Below are 17,408 nucleotides of genomic sequence, written 5' to 3'. Positions count from 1 at the left end.
TTTGAACAATGAAGAGAGGCTTTACCAGTTGGTGTAGTAAATTAATAACCCTGAAAATCCGCAACATAGCGAAGGCCAAATAAAATTTTGTCGGGGTATACTATTTATTGACAATAAAGATAATAAGATTAATTCTTCACTCGTTCGATAACTCTATATCAAAATATCGGATAACACATATAGCATTCGTACGGATACCAAGGTCATGGTTTTAAAATAACACCAGTAATCCTTCGTCATCATTTTCCTCGCGTTGTCCCGGCATTTTGCCACGGCTCATGGGAGCCTGTGGTCCGCTTGGCAACTAATCCCAGTAATTGGCATGGGCACTAGTTTTTACGAATTGCCATCTGGCCTTCCAACCCGGAGGGTAAACTAGGCCCGTATTGGGATTAGTCCGGTTTCCTCACGATGTTTTCCTTCACCGAAAAGCGACTGGTAAATATCAAATGATATTTCGTACATAAGTTCCGAAAAACTCATTGCTCAATGAGCCGGGGTTCGAGCCCGCGACCTCGGGATTGCAAGTCGCACGTTCTTACCGCTAGGCCACCAGCGCTCATTTACCAGTAATTACCAGTAATCCTTCGTATATTTCGATAATCCGAGCCACCAGCATGTGTATCCGTGGGACACGGCACAGATTCAAATCCATCCAACATTTCTTCAGTCTCAATGACGGTGCAGCCATACCTAACCCGTCTACCTCCACCCTGCACTAGCGCCATGTTTTTGTTGTTGCTCATTCTGTTTTTTTTTAATAATTTTAAATTTTTGATATGTCCAATAAAACACCAATATACCTACCTACGCAATCAAAATAAGTATAGTTCATTTCATTATAAATCAAATATCTTACAACAGGCGACACAACCGGTAATAAAAATATCAAATTAAATAGGTATGAACCACTAACACTAGCTATACATTGTACCTATCTTATATCAATCTATACACCAATAATATAAATACAATGCATATTAAAAAAACATATTATAGTGCGTCATTCTAATATAAAGCCTCATTATTATTACAGTTACACATCATCAATATTTAAACTAAGTTTTCTAATATGTCATTCATAAATTATCTACCATAGTATAATTTAATACATATGTATAAAATGAACAATAAGAATTCAAAATGGTCTGTGTCCATATTCTATATAATATAACCCTAATGCGATATGTTTCCGGCGGTGGGGCATTCCACGAGAATGTCGTTTACGAAATGCTTTTGCCTTGCATGGCAGCTATTCACCGAATCCCATGAGTGAAAAGAACGCCCGATGAAAAAACAATTTTACAGTTCTACTCATACGATTCAAATTCATGTAACAGCTCATTCAGAGCTAACACGTTTGGGTAATGTAGGACGATTGACCATTCAGGTACTTAAATAAGTTTTTTGTCAATCAATTTTTTTTTTTCAGAATGAGCTATTACACGAACTTGAACCATGTAACTGTAGGGCAGCAACCAAGAGCACTGCATAATAAATCTAACAACTGTCTACCAGAATCTTAAAACTACTTCGCTCGTTCGTACGTCTAGTCGCCTTCTTCTCTTGAATATTCAAGTGGTGGAGAGACAGAGAACGAAATTTCGATTTTCGATGTTCGTGTAGTTCCTCTGGCTCCATTATAGCATTCCATCTCGATAAACTTCGTCTATAATGTACAGGTTTGGTACTGACCTACGTGTTATATGAACTTGAAACATTTCTGTTTGTCGTGTGGAATGCGCGTTTTGAAGAGAACGGAGTCGGCTCGGTATTGTGTCGACAGCAATGGAGTGTAGCCCATCACCTGTAACAGACAAACAATAATTCATTTGCAGAAAAGGTTTACAGATTAAACGTGTAAAATGGACAGAGTTCTGCAAAATGGTAACCATCCCACACTAAATATCCACTTAACTTTTTACTTCACGTTTTAACATTACGTTTCGATTTTCCATTCTTTTTTTCGTAGGGTTGATTCCCGCTTGCAAAACTACGTCCAAATATTGTTTCACCCTTTCCAACATGCCTCTAGTAGGTATGTATTTATGCTAAATATTCATATATTAAGTACCAAAGGACATTGAGGAACTGAATCACTGCAGCACTTGAAGAAGCTAATATTAACAGATTTCAATCATTAACAAATGAGTTAAAAGTAAGTAAAAATAAAGTGCGCTTCGCCGATAGAGAGCGTGACGAGCGTAGAGCTCAACGTTCTACATATTCTTAAACAATACAACAATATGAGAAAACAACTGGGTGCAGAGGGCCTACCGCGAACCACGTTCGACGTGTTGCCTCCCTGTCACACTTACGTGCGAGTTTACAAGAGCGACAGAGAGGCAATACGTCGAACGTGGTTCGCGGTAGGCCCTCAGTTGTGCCTCTCGTGGAAGGGCGTCTAGTCAAAGAGAGCGTCACTCACGGGCTACTCGGGGCGGCGGAACGTCCAGCGTGACGTTACCTGGCACAAAACATAAACCTGAGAAAGGAACTGGATGCACTTGTGCCTCTCCTGGAAGTGCGTCTCGTCGGAGGAGATCGTGATTGGGCAGTCGGGACAGCGGAATGTCCACCTAAACGTCACCTGTCGCTCGTACTCTTAAACTAAACACGAACCTGGGAAAAGAACTGGATGCACTTGTGCCTCTCGTGGAAGTGAGTCTCGCGGAGGAGATCGTGATTGGGCAGTCGGGACAGCGGAATGTCCACCTAAACGTCACCTGTCGCTCATACTCTTAAACTAAACACGAACCTGGGAAAAGAACTGGATGCACTTGTGCCTCTCGTGGAAGTGAGTCTCGTCAGAGATCGTGATTGGGCAGTCGGGAGAGCGGAATGTCCACCTAAACGTCACCTGTCGCTCGTACTCTTAAACTAAACACGAACCTGGGAAAAGAACTGGATGCACTTGTGCCTCTCGTGGAAGTGAGTCTCGTCGGAGGAGATCGTGATTGGGCAGTCGGGACAGCGGAATGTCCACCTAAACATCACCTGTCGCTCGTACTCTTAAACTAAACACGAACCTGGGAAAAGAACTGGATGCACTTGTGCCTCTCGTGGAAGTGCGTCTCGTCGGAGGAGATCGTGATTGGGCAGTCGGGACAGCGGAATGTCCACCTAAACGTCACCTGTCGCTCGTACTCTTAAACTAAACACGAACCTGGGAAAAGAACTGGATGCACTTGTGCCTCTCGTGGAAGTGCGTCTCGTCGGAGGAGATCGTGATTGGGCAGTCGGGACAGCGGAATGTCCACCTAAACGTCACCTGTCGCTCATACTCTTAAACTAAACACGAACCTGGGAAAAGAACTGGATGCACTTGTGCCTCTCGTGGAAGTGAGTCTCGTCAGAGGAGATCGTGATTGGGCAGTCGGGAGAGCGGAATGTCCACCTAAACGTCACCTGTCGCTCATACTCTTAAACTAAACACGAACCTGGGAAAAGAACTGGATGCACTTGTGCCTCTCGTGGAAGTGCGTCTCGTCGGAGGAGAGCGTGACAGGGCAGCCAGGGCACCTGAACGTCCAGCGCGACGTCACCTGCGAACACGCACACTTTGTTCAATCTGCTATTTGTTTATATAGGTATTGAACATATAGCTGGTCAACCAAATCTTGTCAGTAAAAAAAGGCGCGAAATTCAAATTTTCTACGGGACGATATCCCTTCGCGCCTACATTTTTCAAATTTGCCGCCTTTTTCTACTGTCAAGATCTGGTTGACCAAGTATAAGTATGTAGACGGGAGACTTAATAACAGAAAATAACAACCGGCAACTTTGTAAAAAGTCTGGAATCAACACCATCAGAGCTAAAACTGTCAAAGCGATTCACCAATATGTAATTTATATGAAAACTGCACAAGTGACGTCACGGTCAAGTCACTTAGTTTTTTAAGTTGTATAAAAATAACTGCTATGTTTTTCTAATAATTATCTGGTGCTTTATTTCGTTAATGGTGTGAAATAATTTATTTTAAATACAGGAAACGTCCCTATTCTTATGCGCGCTTTCGAAGAACCGGGAGATGGTATTTTGAACTATCAATATCTACCGAGTCTTTGAATAATTTTACAGTTTAGACTCACTTGTTTTAAGTCACTCGCGCGACATGTTTCGGAGAGCCTAGATTTCCTTTCTACCGATTCATTTGCCCACGAGGGGGTTACGCTAAAAGGCCTTTTTAGGGTTCCGTACCCAAAGGGTAAAAACGGGACCCTATTACTAAGACTCCGCTGTCCGTCCGTCCGTCCGTCCGTCTGTCACCAGGCTGTATCTCACGAACCGTGACAGCTAGACAGTTGAAATTTTCACAGATGATGTATTTCTGTTGCCGCTATAACAACAAATACTAAAAACAGAATAAAATAAAGATTTAAGTGGGGCTCCCATACAATAAACGTGATTTTTGTCCGAAGTTAAGCAACGTCGGGCGGGGTCAGTACTTGGATGGGTGACCGTTTTTTTGCTTGTTTTGCTCTATTTTTTGTTGATGGTGCGGAACCCTCCGTGCGCGAGTCCGACTCGCACTTGGCCGTTTTTTTTTAAACTCATGCTTTAAAAATAATGCCCCACCTTCACGGGCGGTTTCCTAGTGATGTGCGCGACGAGGAAGTTCATGGCGATGTCCTCGCAGTTCATGAACTCGTCGACGTAGTCGCGTATGGCGGCGGGCAGCGCGCGCCAGTAGGCCCACAGGTAGTAGCGGTGCACGAACGCCGCGCCCGTCAGGACCATGCTGAGTTCACAGCTGCAACAGTAATATTCCTTACCGTCCTTTCATGCAGGCGTAGAGAGCAGTAACAGCTAATTCTACTCCCAAAAGACCCCATGATTTTTTACGGAAGCAATGTCACATGTGTGGTATCTAAACTATAAAGAAATTTCCTTCAATTCCCGTTCGTTCCTAGCGACGACTAAACTACTGCTGTACCAATCTCTTATAGGGTAAAGACAGATATATACCTTTCAATTTAGTCGTATTGCAATTTGGCACATCATGCTTGATACACACGTATTGATCATTACTTTCTTCCTATTTGGTTTTCAGTTTATCAGTCTCTTGTATCATTTCGTTTCAATGCCTGAAATTAGCTGTCACATTATACACCTGGATGTTACTACATATAAGATCACCTATCAGTGAGTGATGATTGTTCCGAGTGCGAGCGATGAGTAGACTCTCTGTGTTTTTTAATGTGGTACTCAGCAGACGAGTCGCCTGATGGGAAACGGTCACCGTCGCCCATGGACACAAGCAACATCGGAGGAGCCACTTATGCGTTGCCGACACTTGAGAACTCTGAATACCCGCTTCTTGAAGAACCCCATGCCTTAGCGCAAAGGATCATTCCACATACATCACGTTCTGAGAAGAATTGTGGTGTATAAGAAGTGGGAATGAGCTATGGTCCTTGGGCGGCTCTTACGGCTTGAGTCGTAAAATTACTTTTGTTGCCTTCTAACCGTTACATCTACAACCAAAGACAAGCGTTACCTGTAATTCGAGTTGTAAAGAAACCCGTTGTTGTAGTTGAGGTCCCAGGCATGGTATCGTCCGGGGAACCCCACAATGCGGTCTCGGTGCTCGCGCCACACTCTGCAAAACATTAGGTATGATTAGAAATTTTTAATCAAATCATAGAAGCCTATTTCTACACTCCTATTGGCTAATGCCTTAATGCCACTAAAACAAGTCAAATGGTACTCATTCTAGTTCAACTAATTTCCAAGTCCACTTTCGTCAAATCAGAAAGTGTACCTGAAGTTCATCATGACCTCGTCTTTCCTGAGCTGCCCGTCGCAGAGCACGACCTATATAGTGATGAAGATAAGAAGCGGTTATAGACCGTGCCGTGTTGGTTTAATAGTTACCTGAAAGCGAACACGATCTCGTCGTGCCTGAGATGCGCGTCGTCGTCGACGCAGAGCACGGCCTCGGTGTCGATGAGGTCGTATGGCAGGAAGCGGTTGTTGAGCGAGTTGCGCGCCGCGCGCACCACCGCCACGGGCGCGCCGCTCTCCGGCCAGGCCAGCGAGGCGGACGGCGGAGTGCGCCCGTTCCATACCACTACCACCTACAAAACCGCCCAAACATTAACGTACAGTTAAAGCGACACAAGCGCATCACCACATGCGAAACAAACTACTAGTACTTTACAAATTGTAACTACCTATAATAAATATGGCTGTTGGATATTCAAGTGTTCAATGTGACCATGCACGTTTTTAGGGTTCCGTACCCAAAGGGTAAAAACGGGACCCTATTACTAAGACTCCGCTGTCCGTCCGTCCGTCCGTCCGTCTGTCACCAGGCTGTATCTCACGAACCGTGATAGCTAGACAGTTGAAATTTTCAGAGATGATGTATTTCTGTTGCCGCTATAACAACAAATACTAAAAACAGAATAAAATAAAGATTTCCATACAACAAACGTGATTTTTGACCGAAGTTAAGCAACGTCGGGCGGGGTCAGTATATGGATGGGTGACCGTTTTTTCGCTTGTTTTTTTTTTCACTTGTTTTTTTTGCTTGTTTTGCTCTATTTTTTGTTGATGGTGCGGAACCCTCCGTGCGCGAGTCCGACTCGCACTTGGCCGGTTTTTTATCTGTTGTAATCACCGCTCACCTTGTTCAAGTAGGGCAGACCGCGTAGGCGCGCGACGGCCGCCGCCAGCACCGCCTCCCGCTCGTACGTGAGGATGACGACGGTGAACTGCTCCCGCGGGCGGTCGCCGCCCAGGGCCTCGCTGAACTCCTTGCCGGCGCCGCCCGCGCCCGCGCCCACCGGCCGGAACCCGGCCGCCGACCCCGTGAAGCGCGCCTCCGATGTCACCGGCGGGTCCCACGGCGTCTGCGGGTACAGCGCGAACGGGTCCGCCCACTCGTTCCACAGTTCGTACCCGTGCACCAGCCCTATCGAATAGTTACGGCGGTATGTCGGGCTCGGGTACGGCGCCTCCAGCGGCCCGAGCGTCTCCTCCGGCTCCGCGTCTATCGCCGGCGGCTCCAACCGGGGCGGGTAATACGATTCGTTGAAGGCCGGGGTCCCGACCGTCGGCACCGCCGGCCGCGCCGGTATGTTCAGGCGTGTTCGGATCACTGCTAACAGTGAATCCACCATCACTTGCACTGAGCTAAGATATCGCTCCCAGAATAATCGCCCCTGTCTCCGAAATGCGAGCAGGTCGGCGTCGGAAAACGCTCGTAAAACGAAGTGCAGCTCAGGAACTCGAGCCTTGGGAAGCGATAGTACTGCACGTCGCCAATCGAGCACTTCATCATAAGGCAATGTAATTCTGTCTCCACCCAAGATGACTGGAATTGCGCCGGATCTCAAACCTTCATATAGCCTTGCTTGCAGCAATGCTGTCGAGGTATAACTTGGATCGCTCGGAGCAAGAATCACGACAAAGGTAGAATCTTTTAGCAAGGCGCGTCTCGAGCGGTCCGTGCCGCATAAGGCCCAATCACCAATAGGATACACTGTACGCTTTTCGACGGGTGGGTCGCATTCGAATTGCAGAAAAAATAAATCTGATGTAGAGCTCGACTTTGCAGTCTTTTGGAGCGCTTCGATCATCGATTTATCCTCATCTTTATTCAATCCACTAAAAGGAGGTTGCGAGCCCTGAAAACTAAACGCAGCTAATGTATTCGTACCATGCATTCGTATTAATCAATATATTTCTTTTATTTCGAATTATAGATACTTACCTCAGTAAATATTTCCGTCTAGCGGGAGCTATTGGAGCGCAGTCCAGCCATACGTCTCCGCCGGGTGGGCCGAGCGCTGGAGGCGTTACGAGGTCGAACCCAGGCCGGAACTGGGTCAGAGTAAACGTAGACTGTGCTATCATAGCTCTGCCCGTCATAGCGCTCTTAAACGCGTCGCCAGCGCCCACAGACAACTCCCTTCGGGCCAAGTTAATAAGGACGTGGTTGCGACCGTCGCCACCCCAGTACGGCAAACTTTTGATTACAGTTTCATTTAAAGCCAATTTTAGGCTGTCACCTGTTGATCTGAAATAAATTTGGTACATACAATCATATGCATAAAAGATGAATTCAGTAAACAGGATAATATAAGAAGCGAGAGAATTTCTTACATTGAATTCCTTTCTGAAGAGAAAGCCTCTCCTACTAGGACTAGATAGATACAAGCCTCTTTGGCGTCTTGTGTAATATGCGCATTATATCCCAGTGTCTGTCTTACTGTCGTTTTCAAGAAGCCATCCACTTCCGCGCCAGCAATGGGCGCATACGTATCAGGGTCATAAAAGTATACAGGAAAGCCGGACGTAAGAGAGCAACGGGAGTGATCAAAACAGGAGTGCATGCGGCAGTGGTGTTGGGAAGCGGAGGGGAGGGGAGGGAGGACGGGCGGAGGTTGTGAAGGGAGGAGAGGGGAAGGTGGAGCGAGCTCCGGCGAGTCTCGGCGGATGGCCTCGAGCTGCGCGAGTCGCGCCTGGTCGGCGGAGACGCGCAGGCGCTGCAGCTCGGCGGCGGCGCGCGAGTGTTCGGTTTTGGCGCTGTCGGCGCGAGCGCCCGCCGCCGCCGCCTCCCGCTGCAAACGCGCTCGCCGAGCTTCAAGCTCACGGAGCTCTGTCGATACTGATGCCTGGACAATAAAAACATAATTAAGGAAGAGGTAAACAGTACAGAAGTTCCAATGTTGAATGTTAAGCGACAATTCTAAAGTTAAATTAGAATGTGTAGTCCTACTTTTTCTATACTTACAAAAACACTACATATAGGGAGTCTATTTGAACACCAAGTTGATCTTACCTTAATTTAAATATGTACCTATAAAAACTAAGCTTACAAACCTTGGAGGATACAACTAAACGGAGTAGCCATTAACGGGCTTTCCCCTCTGTCGAAAATAGGCGGCCAACGGTCATACACAATGTATGGACTGACGTTTATCTGACATAGCTATTTTTACGTTACGCATACATTTGACGTTCCCCTCCCCCGCAAAAATCGGCAGACTGTTTTGTACAGAAAATTACAGACATGGCGTCTCCGTTTGATTATATCCTCCAAGTTACAAACAGTAAGTACCTACATGTTTTAGTGTCTGAAGTGTTTAAAGTTGGGTTGTATAGATTTTGTAGGACCTACATACACATTACACAAGCATCTACGTATTATAGGGAAAGCGGAGACACATGCTGATTGGAGAGCTTTGGTGAAAAAAACCTCATCTTGCCATAACGCTCAGTCAGGAGGAAACAAGAAGAATGTAAATTTCCAAATTTCCCATTTTTACATTGAAAGTTTCTGTATGGGCTGCTAGTGTCACATACACCAATTATATTCTGTTGGTTGCTTGACATAATGATAACTCACTATATAGCCGAAAATAAACACTTTATTGATACTAAAATACTAACTATAAAAGCGCGACATTATGAATGATAGTGCAAATGAGGACACGCGTGATAGGTTCTAATTCTGAACGTGTACTGACTCGTATTATATTGCTTTACGCAATTGTAAGTAATTTCGCTGAGATGGCAATGTGCGGTATGTGGACCGTACAGTTTCTGCGTATTGGTTAGTAAGTTTCTTATAGCTAGTAGTTAGTTTTAAGTTTATGTATGTATTTACTATTTATTTATTTAATTTGGACCCCTCTATGAGTGTAGGCCTCCTCCAACTCTCTCCATTTTTGCCTGTCTTCCGCTTGTATACATATTTAAATAAGTCACTTTTTTAGTCTTACCTTAATTCTAAGCATTTCTTCTATCCTAATCTTGAGATCTGCAGCGTTCATCAATGAAAAGTCTCCATAGGCATCCAGAGTATGGCGCATGGGGTTGCCATCAAAGGAAAACGACAATGAATCATACTGAAACAGAAATGTACCTATTTAGTTTAGAATCTACTGAGTACCTAGAGTACTTGTTTACTAGAACAATATAGTCTGTACCATAGAGAAAAAATACATAGAGTGCTCACTCCGTACATCAGTTTTAGTACCAAAAAGACTATTAGCATCTAGCATCGAGTAGCGGAACTATCAGTACTGCTACTTGACAATAGATGTAGCCACTGACCGGAAAGTCTTATGCTGTTCAGATAAGACTTTCCGGTCGGTGCTACATCTATTGTCAAGTAGCAGTACTGATAGTTCCGCTACTCAATGCTAGATGTAGACACTGAAATTAATAGTCTGAACTGATGTATGGAGTGAGCACTCTATGTATTTTTTTCTCTATGGTCTGTACCTAGAAATATTTCTTAACCATAACCATAGTACATAAAATTGCAAGTTTTTAAATACTTTTAATAACAACATTTATATAAACCAAACTAAATTTTCTTTGAAACCTGATTAGACCTACAACTTTTCCCAGTAAAAATGAATGAGTGTGAAAATCTTAATGCGGTTCACAGAATACATCTACTTACCAAATTTCAACAGTATAGTTCTAATAGTTTCGGAAAAAAGTGGCTGTGACATACACGGACATGTGACATACACGGACAGACAGACAGACATGACCAATCCATAAGGGTTCCGTTTTTTGCCATTTGGCTACAGAACCCTATAAAATGGCTAATATAGGTACTTATTAAAGAAGATAGAATAGGCTATTATGTGTACAGTATTTCACAGTAGCTATAATATTTATCAATGTTAGCATTTTCTATAGCCCTGCCTATCAATAACAGTTATGTCAATAGTTTATTTTGTCAAAAGTTCTAGGTAAGTATAACAAAGATACACACTTGTACGGCAAGGCTAGAGAAGTTCCTAATAAATCTCAACTGTTAAGATTTGAATTCAGTTAAAGAATGTGGACAATTGGACATAGTCAATCCCTCAAAATTTTGGAATAAATACAGATAATATTTCTATACCTATAAACTATATAAAAGGCCATAAAATCAGATCAAAGGACAAAAAAAAACTTAAAACTATAAAGAAATATACAAATGTATGATGAAGGAACCCAATGGTTCCGCAAAACTTCCAATGTAACTTTTGTTGTGGTTGTGTATTTAAATTTAAGAGCAGGAAATTTATTTTAGCAATTATTTTCCTGTTTTTGTAACACTAGTTAATATATAAAACAAATTTTAAAGGTGTATCTTCCCTTACCTTGGACAAATAGTAGTGTGTTACAAGCGGCACCACAAATAATATTACGGAGACCATTAAAATGACTCGAGACAACTTTAAATGCCCTAGCCATTGGCATAGTCGGTCATTGAGTAACATATTGCACTATTTAAGGAGTATCACATACTTCTCAAAGGTAGTAGGTATAAATAAAAACATATTACGCTAATAATTATCTCTAAATACAAGAATCTGTTTCATTCCACAGACGTAAGAAAGTCGCATGCATTAATTTCGTACGTTGTAATAGTATGAGTCCGCTGTGTATACCAATACCATGTCATCATGTCATGTCATGGCTAAGTCATTATGACAAATATGACAGTCAGGTGGGCGGGAGGGGGTTTATTTCTTTCGTCAATCTGGACAGGCAAAAGGACTAAGCCATACAGCCTAAAAAACGGGGAAGTGGTAATGGTAACACACTATCGCACCGCAACGCGACCTTAGTGCGTCACACCCATAAGTGAGAGCGAAAAAGAGATATCTTTCTCTCTCTCTCACTTATGGGTGCGGATGTATATAATATTTATTTATTATATTATTGGTATGTATAGTTTATTTTGATGTCGGGGGCTGCAATAGCGTTCTGGCTGCTCCTTTGTCGGACGCCGCCATGGCGCTATTGCAGCTCGTACGTAAGGCTATAGTTCGTAGAATAAGTTAATTTTAAGAACATATATAAATTTGTTTTTTTTTTATGGAGCGACATGCTCACTTCTGTGACAAGCTCAAATAAAGAGAAAAAAAAATGTATATTTTAATTAAACGTATGACATGTAAAAAAAATATTACATGTGAAATGTAACACCTCCTTTTTGTAAATTTGATGTACTCGACCTCTTTTTACAACAAATAACCGGGCAATTAGGCATTTTTTCTGCTGCTGTGTTCACTCGCGCGTCTGGACTCGGTCTAGCGATGGGCGAGTCGAGTTATCTGATTCGAATAATTCGAATCAGCCTACAGATGAGTTAATTCGAATCAAGACTATTGGCAATTCGAATCAACTCGACCACTAGCTAACTCGGCGAGTGAATCGCCAATTCGCCAACTCGCCGAGCCGCACTGCTATTAAGGCCATTCAAAAATAAACCTTAATACCGTAGCCCGAAGGCTCTTTTTACAACAACTGCCGCTCGATTCGCCGTCTCAACTCGAGTTGGTACTATGACCATTCAAAAATAAACCTTAATTCCGTGACGCGAAGGTTCTTTTCACAACAACTGCCGCTTGATTCGCCATCTCAAGTATCCCAACTCGAGTTCACTGCTAGTATGGCCATTCAAAAATAAACCTTAATTCCGTGCCTTAAGGTTCTTTTTCCAACAACTGCCGCGTAACTCGCCGTCTCAACTCGCTCCGCGCCTGTGCCTGTGACCTTGTCGCGAACCACGCGAATCGTCGAGTCGAGTCAACTCGATTTTGAATTCGAATCAGCGGCCGAATCAATTCGAATGATTCGAATTGAAAAAAAGTGGACTCGTCACATCGCTAACTCGGTCTAGTTAAAAATCCGAGCGCAACTAGTTTTATTACCCGCGCTAGATCAGTTGATCTTGTACTTAGGCAGAGGGGAAATAGTGCGAATGCCGCATCCCTTCCGTGTTGATCGAAGCTTACCGATGATATGAAATGCCTCCATGTCTAATATTTTTGTCCCGCTAGTGTTTTTACACTCCAAAATGGAGCAGCACGGCATATTTGTAATTATTTGTAATTTTAACTAGAATCGTTTTCACATCTGACATCTCATAAGCGCCATACTGAACTGACACACGACTGACAGTAGCCTGTAGTGAAAGTGAGTTTAGCTAAACTTAATGCTGCCACACGCTATACACGTATATACGTTTCGCTTCTATTACTTCTTTGTTTTGTGGTGGTTAAATTACCGTAAAATTAGGACATGATTTTTGAAGTGAAAACTTCTCTAGCGGCGCTGGGCACTTTTTGAGGTGGGGAAAAAATGACAAACTCGAGACAGCGTAAGGCGATCACGTGACCGTAAGCCCCGTAAGGTGGCCACTCATAATTTAAATCAATAAAGAAAAACTCAATGTTATTTGACGGAACCCTAAAAAGGCACGTATTTAACCGGTCAACTAATTAATCGATTTTGGGTAGTTTAAAAAAATAGAAATGGCTACTAAAATTAATAGTATGGCAACAAAAACGGAGTCTTAAAATATATCAATATGAGCTGTATTTTAAAGCCGTTACAGCGTTTGAATATTTTTAGGCAGGTACCAAGTATTTATTTGGCATCTCAATTATTATATTGGAGAATTGGAGACCATTTATGAAGCACATTTTAAAAAGAAAACGGCTATCTATAATTCAAAAAGAAGTTCTTTTAAAATATTTTGTTTGGTCATTACACGGTCAACCTAACACGCTCCTTCTCGCTTCGCTCGTCGCACCTATCTGTTGACTCTAGCAGAACAATGGTAACTATTGAAATTAGTAATTAAAAATTTAAACATCTAGTGGTATAATGGCGATTAGGCGTTTCATGATTAGAAATTTCGACTATAAGTATACTGACCATTGCGTATTGGTAAATTCATTTGAGGTGTTTTGTGTAAAAAGTATCCAATATTCATTAAATTTAACTGCTTTCGTATTAAAATACTACCTAGCTGAAACGATATGCTCAGTTATGATTAGTTGATTACTTAGGTGTGAACAACTAGATAACTAAATTTTATGATCGCTTTACAATATTAGTTGCCAATTTATTATTTTAGACGCCAACCTATCACTTAACCTTTTGGCCGCCGGACCTAGTCTGCAAAGACGCTCACTCACACGCCAGAGTAAATTTTAAGTAAACAACTAATAAAAAGTTTAGGGATTGCAAATAGTGATATCGATATTTACAAGTCATGGTAAAAATCTTCTCAATTTGGCTTTGTTCTTAACCAACTTTAATTTATTTCGAAAATGCCAAAAATTTACATATTTTTTACACACGACAATGTTAAAAATAAAGGTCTTTATCATTAAAAACAACCACTAAACAATATCGATTCATGACGTAATATCACCGCACTAGGCTGTACGAAAAGGCTTGTATACAAGACAACGGCGCGCATGGACTGGTCGCAGTGCAGACCGACAAGGACTGTTTCCGCGCGGATTAAGTAATAATAGTCTCTAGGTCAACGGCGTAAGCGCTTGTCGGTACGTAAACTTTATAAGCGTAAGGTGAGAGCCGCGCATCGTGTGTCGATAATATAAATGTACTGCATTGGAGAAAGAAGACTATCCCGAACACATCCTAATAATTAGGAAAGAACTACAAGCACAAGCAAAGGCTGAGAGAGATAAGGGCAATAAAGTCATTATTAAATATGACAAACTAATCATACTGAAGGACAAGAACGGGCCTAGAACATCAAATAATAAGAGGAACCTATCACTCTCTCCACAGAGCCGATCCTTCTCGAATAGCGCAGCAACGAGTGAACAGGCGAGCAAGAAAAATAAGTTTCTCCCAACTTCTTCTAATGCTGACCCCTTCAAGAACAAACCTAAACAACGAGCCACGGGCCCCTCGGAGGGAGTAGTCAAGCCAGGGATATTACACTTTTTCTCACCTAAAGACACAGCTCCTGTATCGTTACAAGACGTGCCTAACGAATAGCAATTACTGCAACCAGCAACCCCTTCTCAAACACTGAATCAAGCACTAAATGAAAAACAATCCAATAAACGACTCCCAACACGGCTGGTCCCCGCGGGAGATGTAGACCACGACCCTCCATCAACAATCAGGAAGAACCCGAGAAAAATCACTAAAAATAATCCTTACAACAACAAGCAAACAAATCAACAGAAACTTTACGTCTGTACATACAATGTGAAATCCCTTCTATCGCCACAAAGAATGATTCTTTTAAAACATTCAGTATCAAAAGTTAACTATGATATCATTGGCCTATCCGAAGTCAGAAGAAAAGGAAATGAGATTATAGAAGACGACGACCACATATTTTGTTATACAGGCAAGCTCCAAGGTCACTATGGAGTAGGTTTTCTTATTAAAAAGAAGTATAAAGAAAATATGGAAAACTACATAGGAATTTCTGATAGAGTATGCCTATTGAATATGAAATTCGAAGAAATAAAAATATCAGTCATACAAGTATATGCACCAACCTCCGAAGCAACCGAAGAGGAGATCGATGGTTTCTACGACCAGCTCGAGGATGCCCGTAAGCTGGCTAACGGAAAAATAATTTTAATGGGCGACCTGAATGCAAAAATAGGTCAAAAAAAGTCAACTGAAAATACAATAATCGGGCCATACTGTTATGGATCAAGAAACCGCAGAGGTGAAAGACTAATAAAATACGCAATGGCAAACAAACTCACAATAATTAACTCAATATTCAAGAAAAAGATTAATAACCTATGGACTTGGATCACCCCGGATAGATGCTATGAGTGATACTCCAAGACTCTTTACAAACATAGAAATACTTAATAATAGTACATTTCCAAGTGACCATCGTCTACTGAGAGGAACAGTCTTGTTGAAAACTCCGGGGAAATGTAGAGCCGCTTTTGGAAAAAGCCCTGCCGACCTATCTGGCGAAAAAAACCAACAGAAATACCTTACCGTTTTAGAAAACAAAATGAGGCAAATACGATGGGACAATAACGACAACATAGAGTCCTACTACTCCAAGATAGAGTCAGCAATCAGACAGAGCCTGTCTGCAACCACCTCGGAGAGAGAGAAAAAATATGCAATATCCGAAGAAACCGAACAATACCTCCAGAAACGCTCTATCCTGCAATCAAAAAAACATAAAACTAAAGAAGAAAAAAAAGAACTCTCCCTGCTCTATAAAACTACTAGCAAGCTTTTGAAAAAAGACTATGAAAACTACAGGTTGAAAATAATCGAACAGCATTTAAATACCACTGGAAGTCAAAAGAGGGCATACAAACAACTAAATTCAGAAAAAACATGGATTTCTAAGCTTAAAGCTCCCACGCCGTCAGGCAAGCCACAAACAAGATTGGATTTAGTAAATATTGCCTCGGAGTTCTACCAGAACCTCTACAACGACGGACATAACAGCGATATTAAGTACATAAAAGTTGACACAGAACAAGAACACAGCTCTACAACAAATATATTACCCTTTGAAAACAAAGAAATATCAGCCAAAATAGAAAAACTGAAGAAAGAAAAAAGCCCTGGACTTGACTGCATTCCCAACGAAGCTCTGAAAATTGGAAAAAACATTTTATTGGGACCTATTACAATACTTTTTAATAAAATTGTAGAATTTCAAGTAATTCCTCAAATATGGGCAGAATCAAGGATAATCCTTTTATATAAAAAGGGAGACCCCACGGACATTAACAACTACCGACCCATAAGCTTGCTCCCTACATTATACAAACTATTTGCAATGTGTCTGGAAAAAAGAATAGCACCGATGATCGAGAAACAGCAACCAGTTGAGCAAGCTGGTTTTCGTTCGAGCTACTCGACTATAGATCACATCCATACATTGGAACTTATAATAGAAAAACATCAAGAGTATAAACAGCCACTCTACCTAGCATACATCGATTACGCTAAGGCGTTTGACTCAATTTCGCACGAGAGCATATGGCAAGCACTTTCAAACCAAAATGTCCCGAGTATATATATTAACATAATTAAGGATATTTATAAGAAGAGCACAAGCAGGGTGAAGCTGGACAAACTTGGGCCAAAAATCTTAATCAGAAAAGGAGTAAAACAAGGAGACCCGCTGTCCCCCAGGATATTTATAGCTGTGTTGCAGGATATCATGAAAGAGCTAAATTGGAATAAAAAAGGAATAAATATCGATTCAGAATTCCTGAGTAATCTAAGATTTGCTGATGATATAGTCCTTTTCGCAAAATCATCTAAAGAGCTCGAAAAAATGATCTTAGAACTAAGCCAAGTCAGCGGAAATATAGGATTACAACTTAATATGTCCAAAACTAAAGTCGCTACCAATAGTGTAAAAGACCCTATAACGATAAATAATACAACTATAGAATACGCCGACAGCTATATATATCTTGGTAAACAAATTTCCTTCGAGAAATCAAGACATGAGGACGAGATAGAACGCCGTATCAACATGACTTGGAAGAGGTTCTGGAGCTTTAAAGAAATTTTAAAATCTAAACTTCCCCTAAAGCTCAAAAAAAAGGTAATAGATTCGTGCTTGCTACCTTGTCTGTCATATGGAGCACAAACTTGGATCTTC

At 42.0% G+C, this 17,408-nt stretch overlaps 1 protein-coding gene and 1 long non-coding RNA gene across 2 annotated transcripts in view; one reads left to right on the top strand and one right to left on the bottom strand.

The window, feature by feature from the left end:
- The window catches only part of LOC134661441 (uncharacterized), a 380,476-nt gene that overhangs the window by 45,868 nt on the left and 317,200 nt on the right, over positions 1–17,408 (top strand). The gene's annotated exons all lie outside the window — the stretch shown is intronic.
- LOC134661413 (exostosin-3) lies at positions 1,677–11,353 on the bottom strand. Its single transcript, XM_063517488.1, has 10 exons — positions 11,119–11,353; positions 9,736–9,861; positions 8,114–8,625; positions 7,722–8,027; positions 6,634–7,642; positions 5,879–6,081; positions 5,502–5,603; positions 4,580–4,754; positions 3,441–3,545; positions 1,677–1,807 (listed from the first exon to the last, which is right to left on the bottom strand). Exons 1-10 carry the CDS (start codon positions 11,236–11,238, stop codon positions 1,703–1,705), a joined length of 2,763 nt encoding a protein of 920 aa, XP_063373558.1. The 5' UTR covers positions 11,239–11,353; the 3' UTR covers positions 1,677–1,702.

Source organism: Cydia amplana, chromosome Z (assembly GCF_948474715.1).
Source record: "Cydia amplana chromosome Z, ilCydAmpl1.1, whole genome shotgun sequence".
Lineage (NCBI taxonomy): Eukaryota > Metazoa > Arthropoda > Insecta > Lepidoptera > Tortricidae > Cydia > Cydia amplana.
The sequence above is the reverse complement of the archived record's forward strand: the minus strand, read 5'-3'. Positions and strand labels throughout refer to the sequence as shown.

What these genes read in the sequence shown, in the direction of transcription:
- LOC134661413 (XM_063517488.1), bottom strand. Translation starts at nt 11,238, where the DNA reads ATGTTACTCAATGACCGACTATGCCAATGGCTAGGGCATTTAAAGTTG. An exon ending in CTAGGAAACCGCCCGTGAAG is followed by an intron (nt 3,546 to 4,579) that starts GTGGGGCATTAT and finishes GCGTGTTCGCAG; the next exon opens with GTGACGTCGCGCTGGACGTT. An exon ending in GCATCCAGTTCTTTTCCCAG is followed by an intron (nt 1,808 to 3,440) that starts GTTCGTGTTTAG and finishes TGTCTGTTACAG; the next exon opens with GTGATGGGCTACACTCCATT.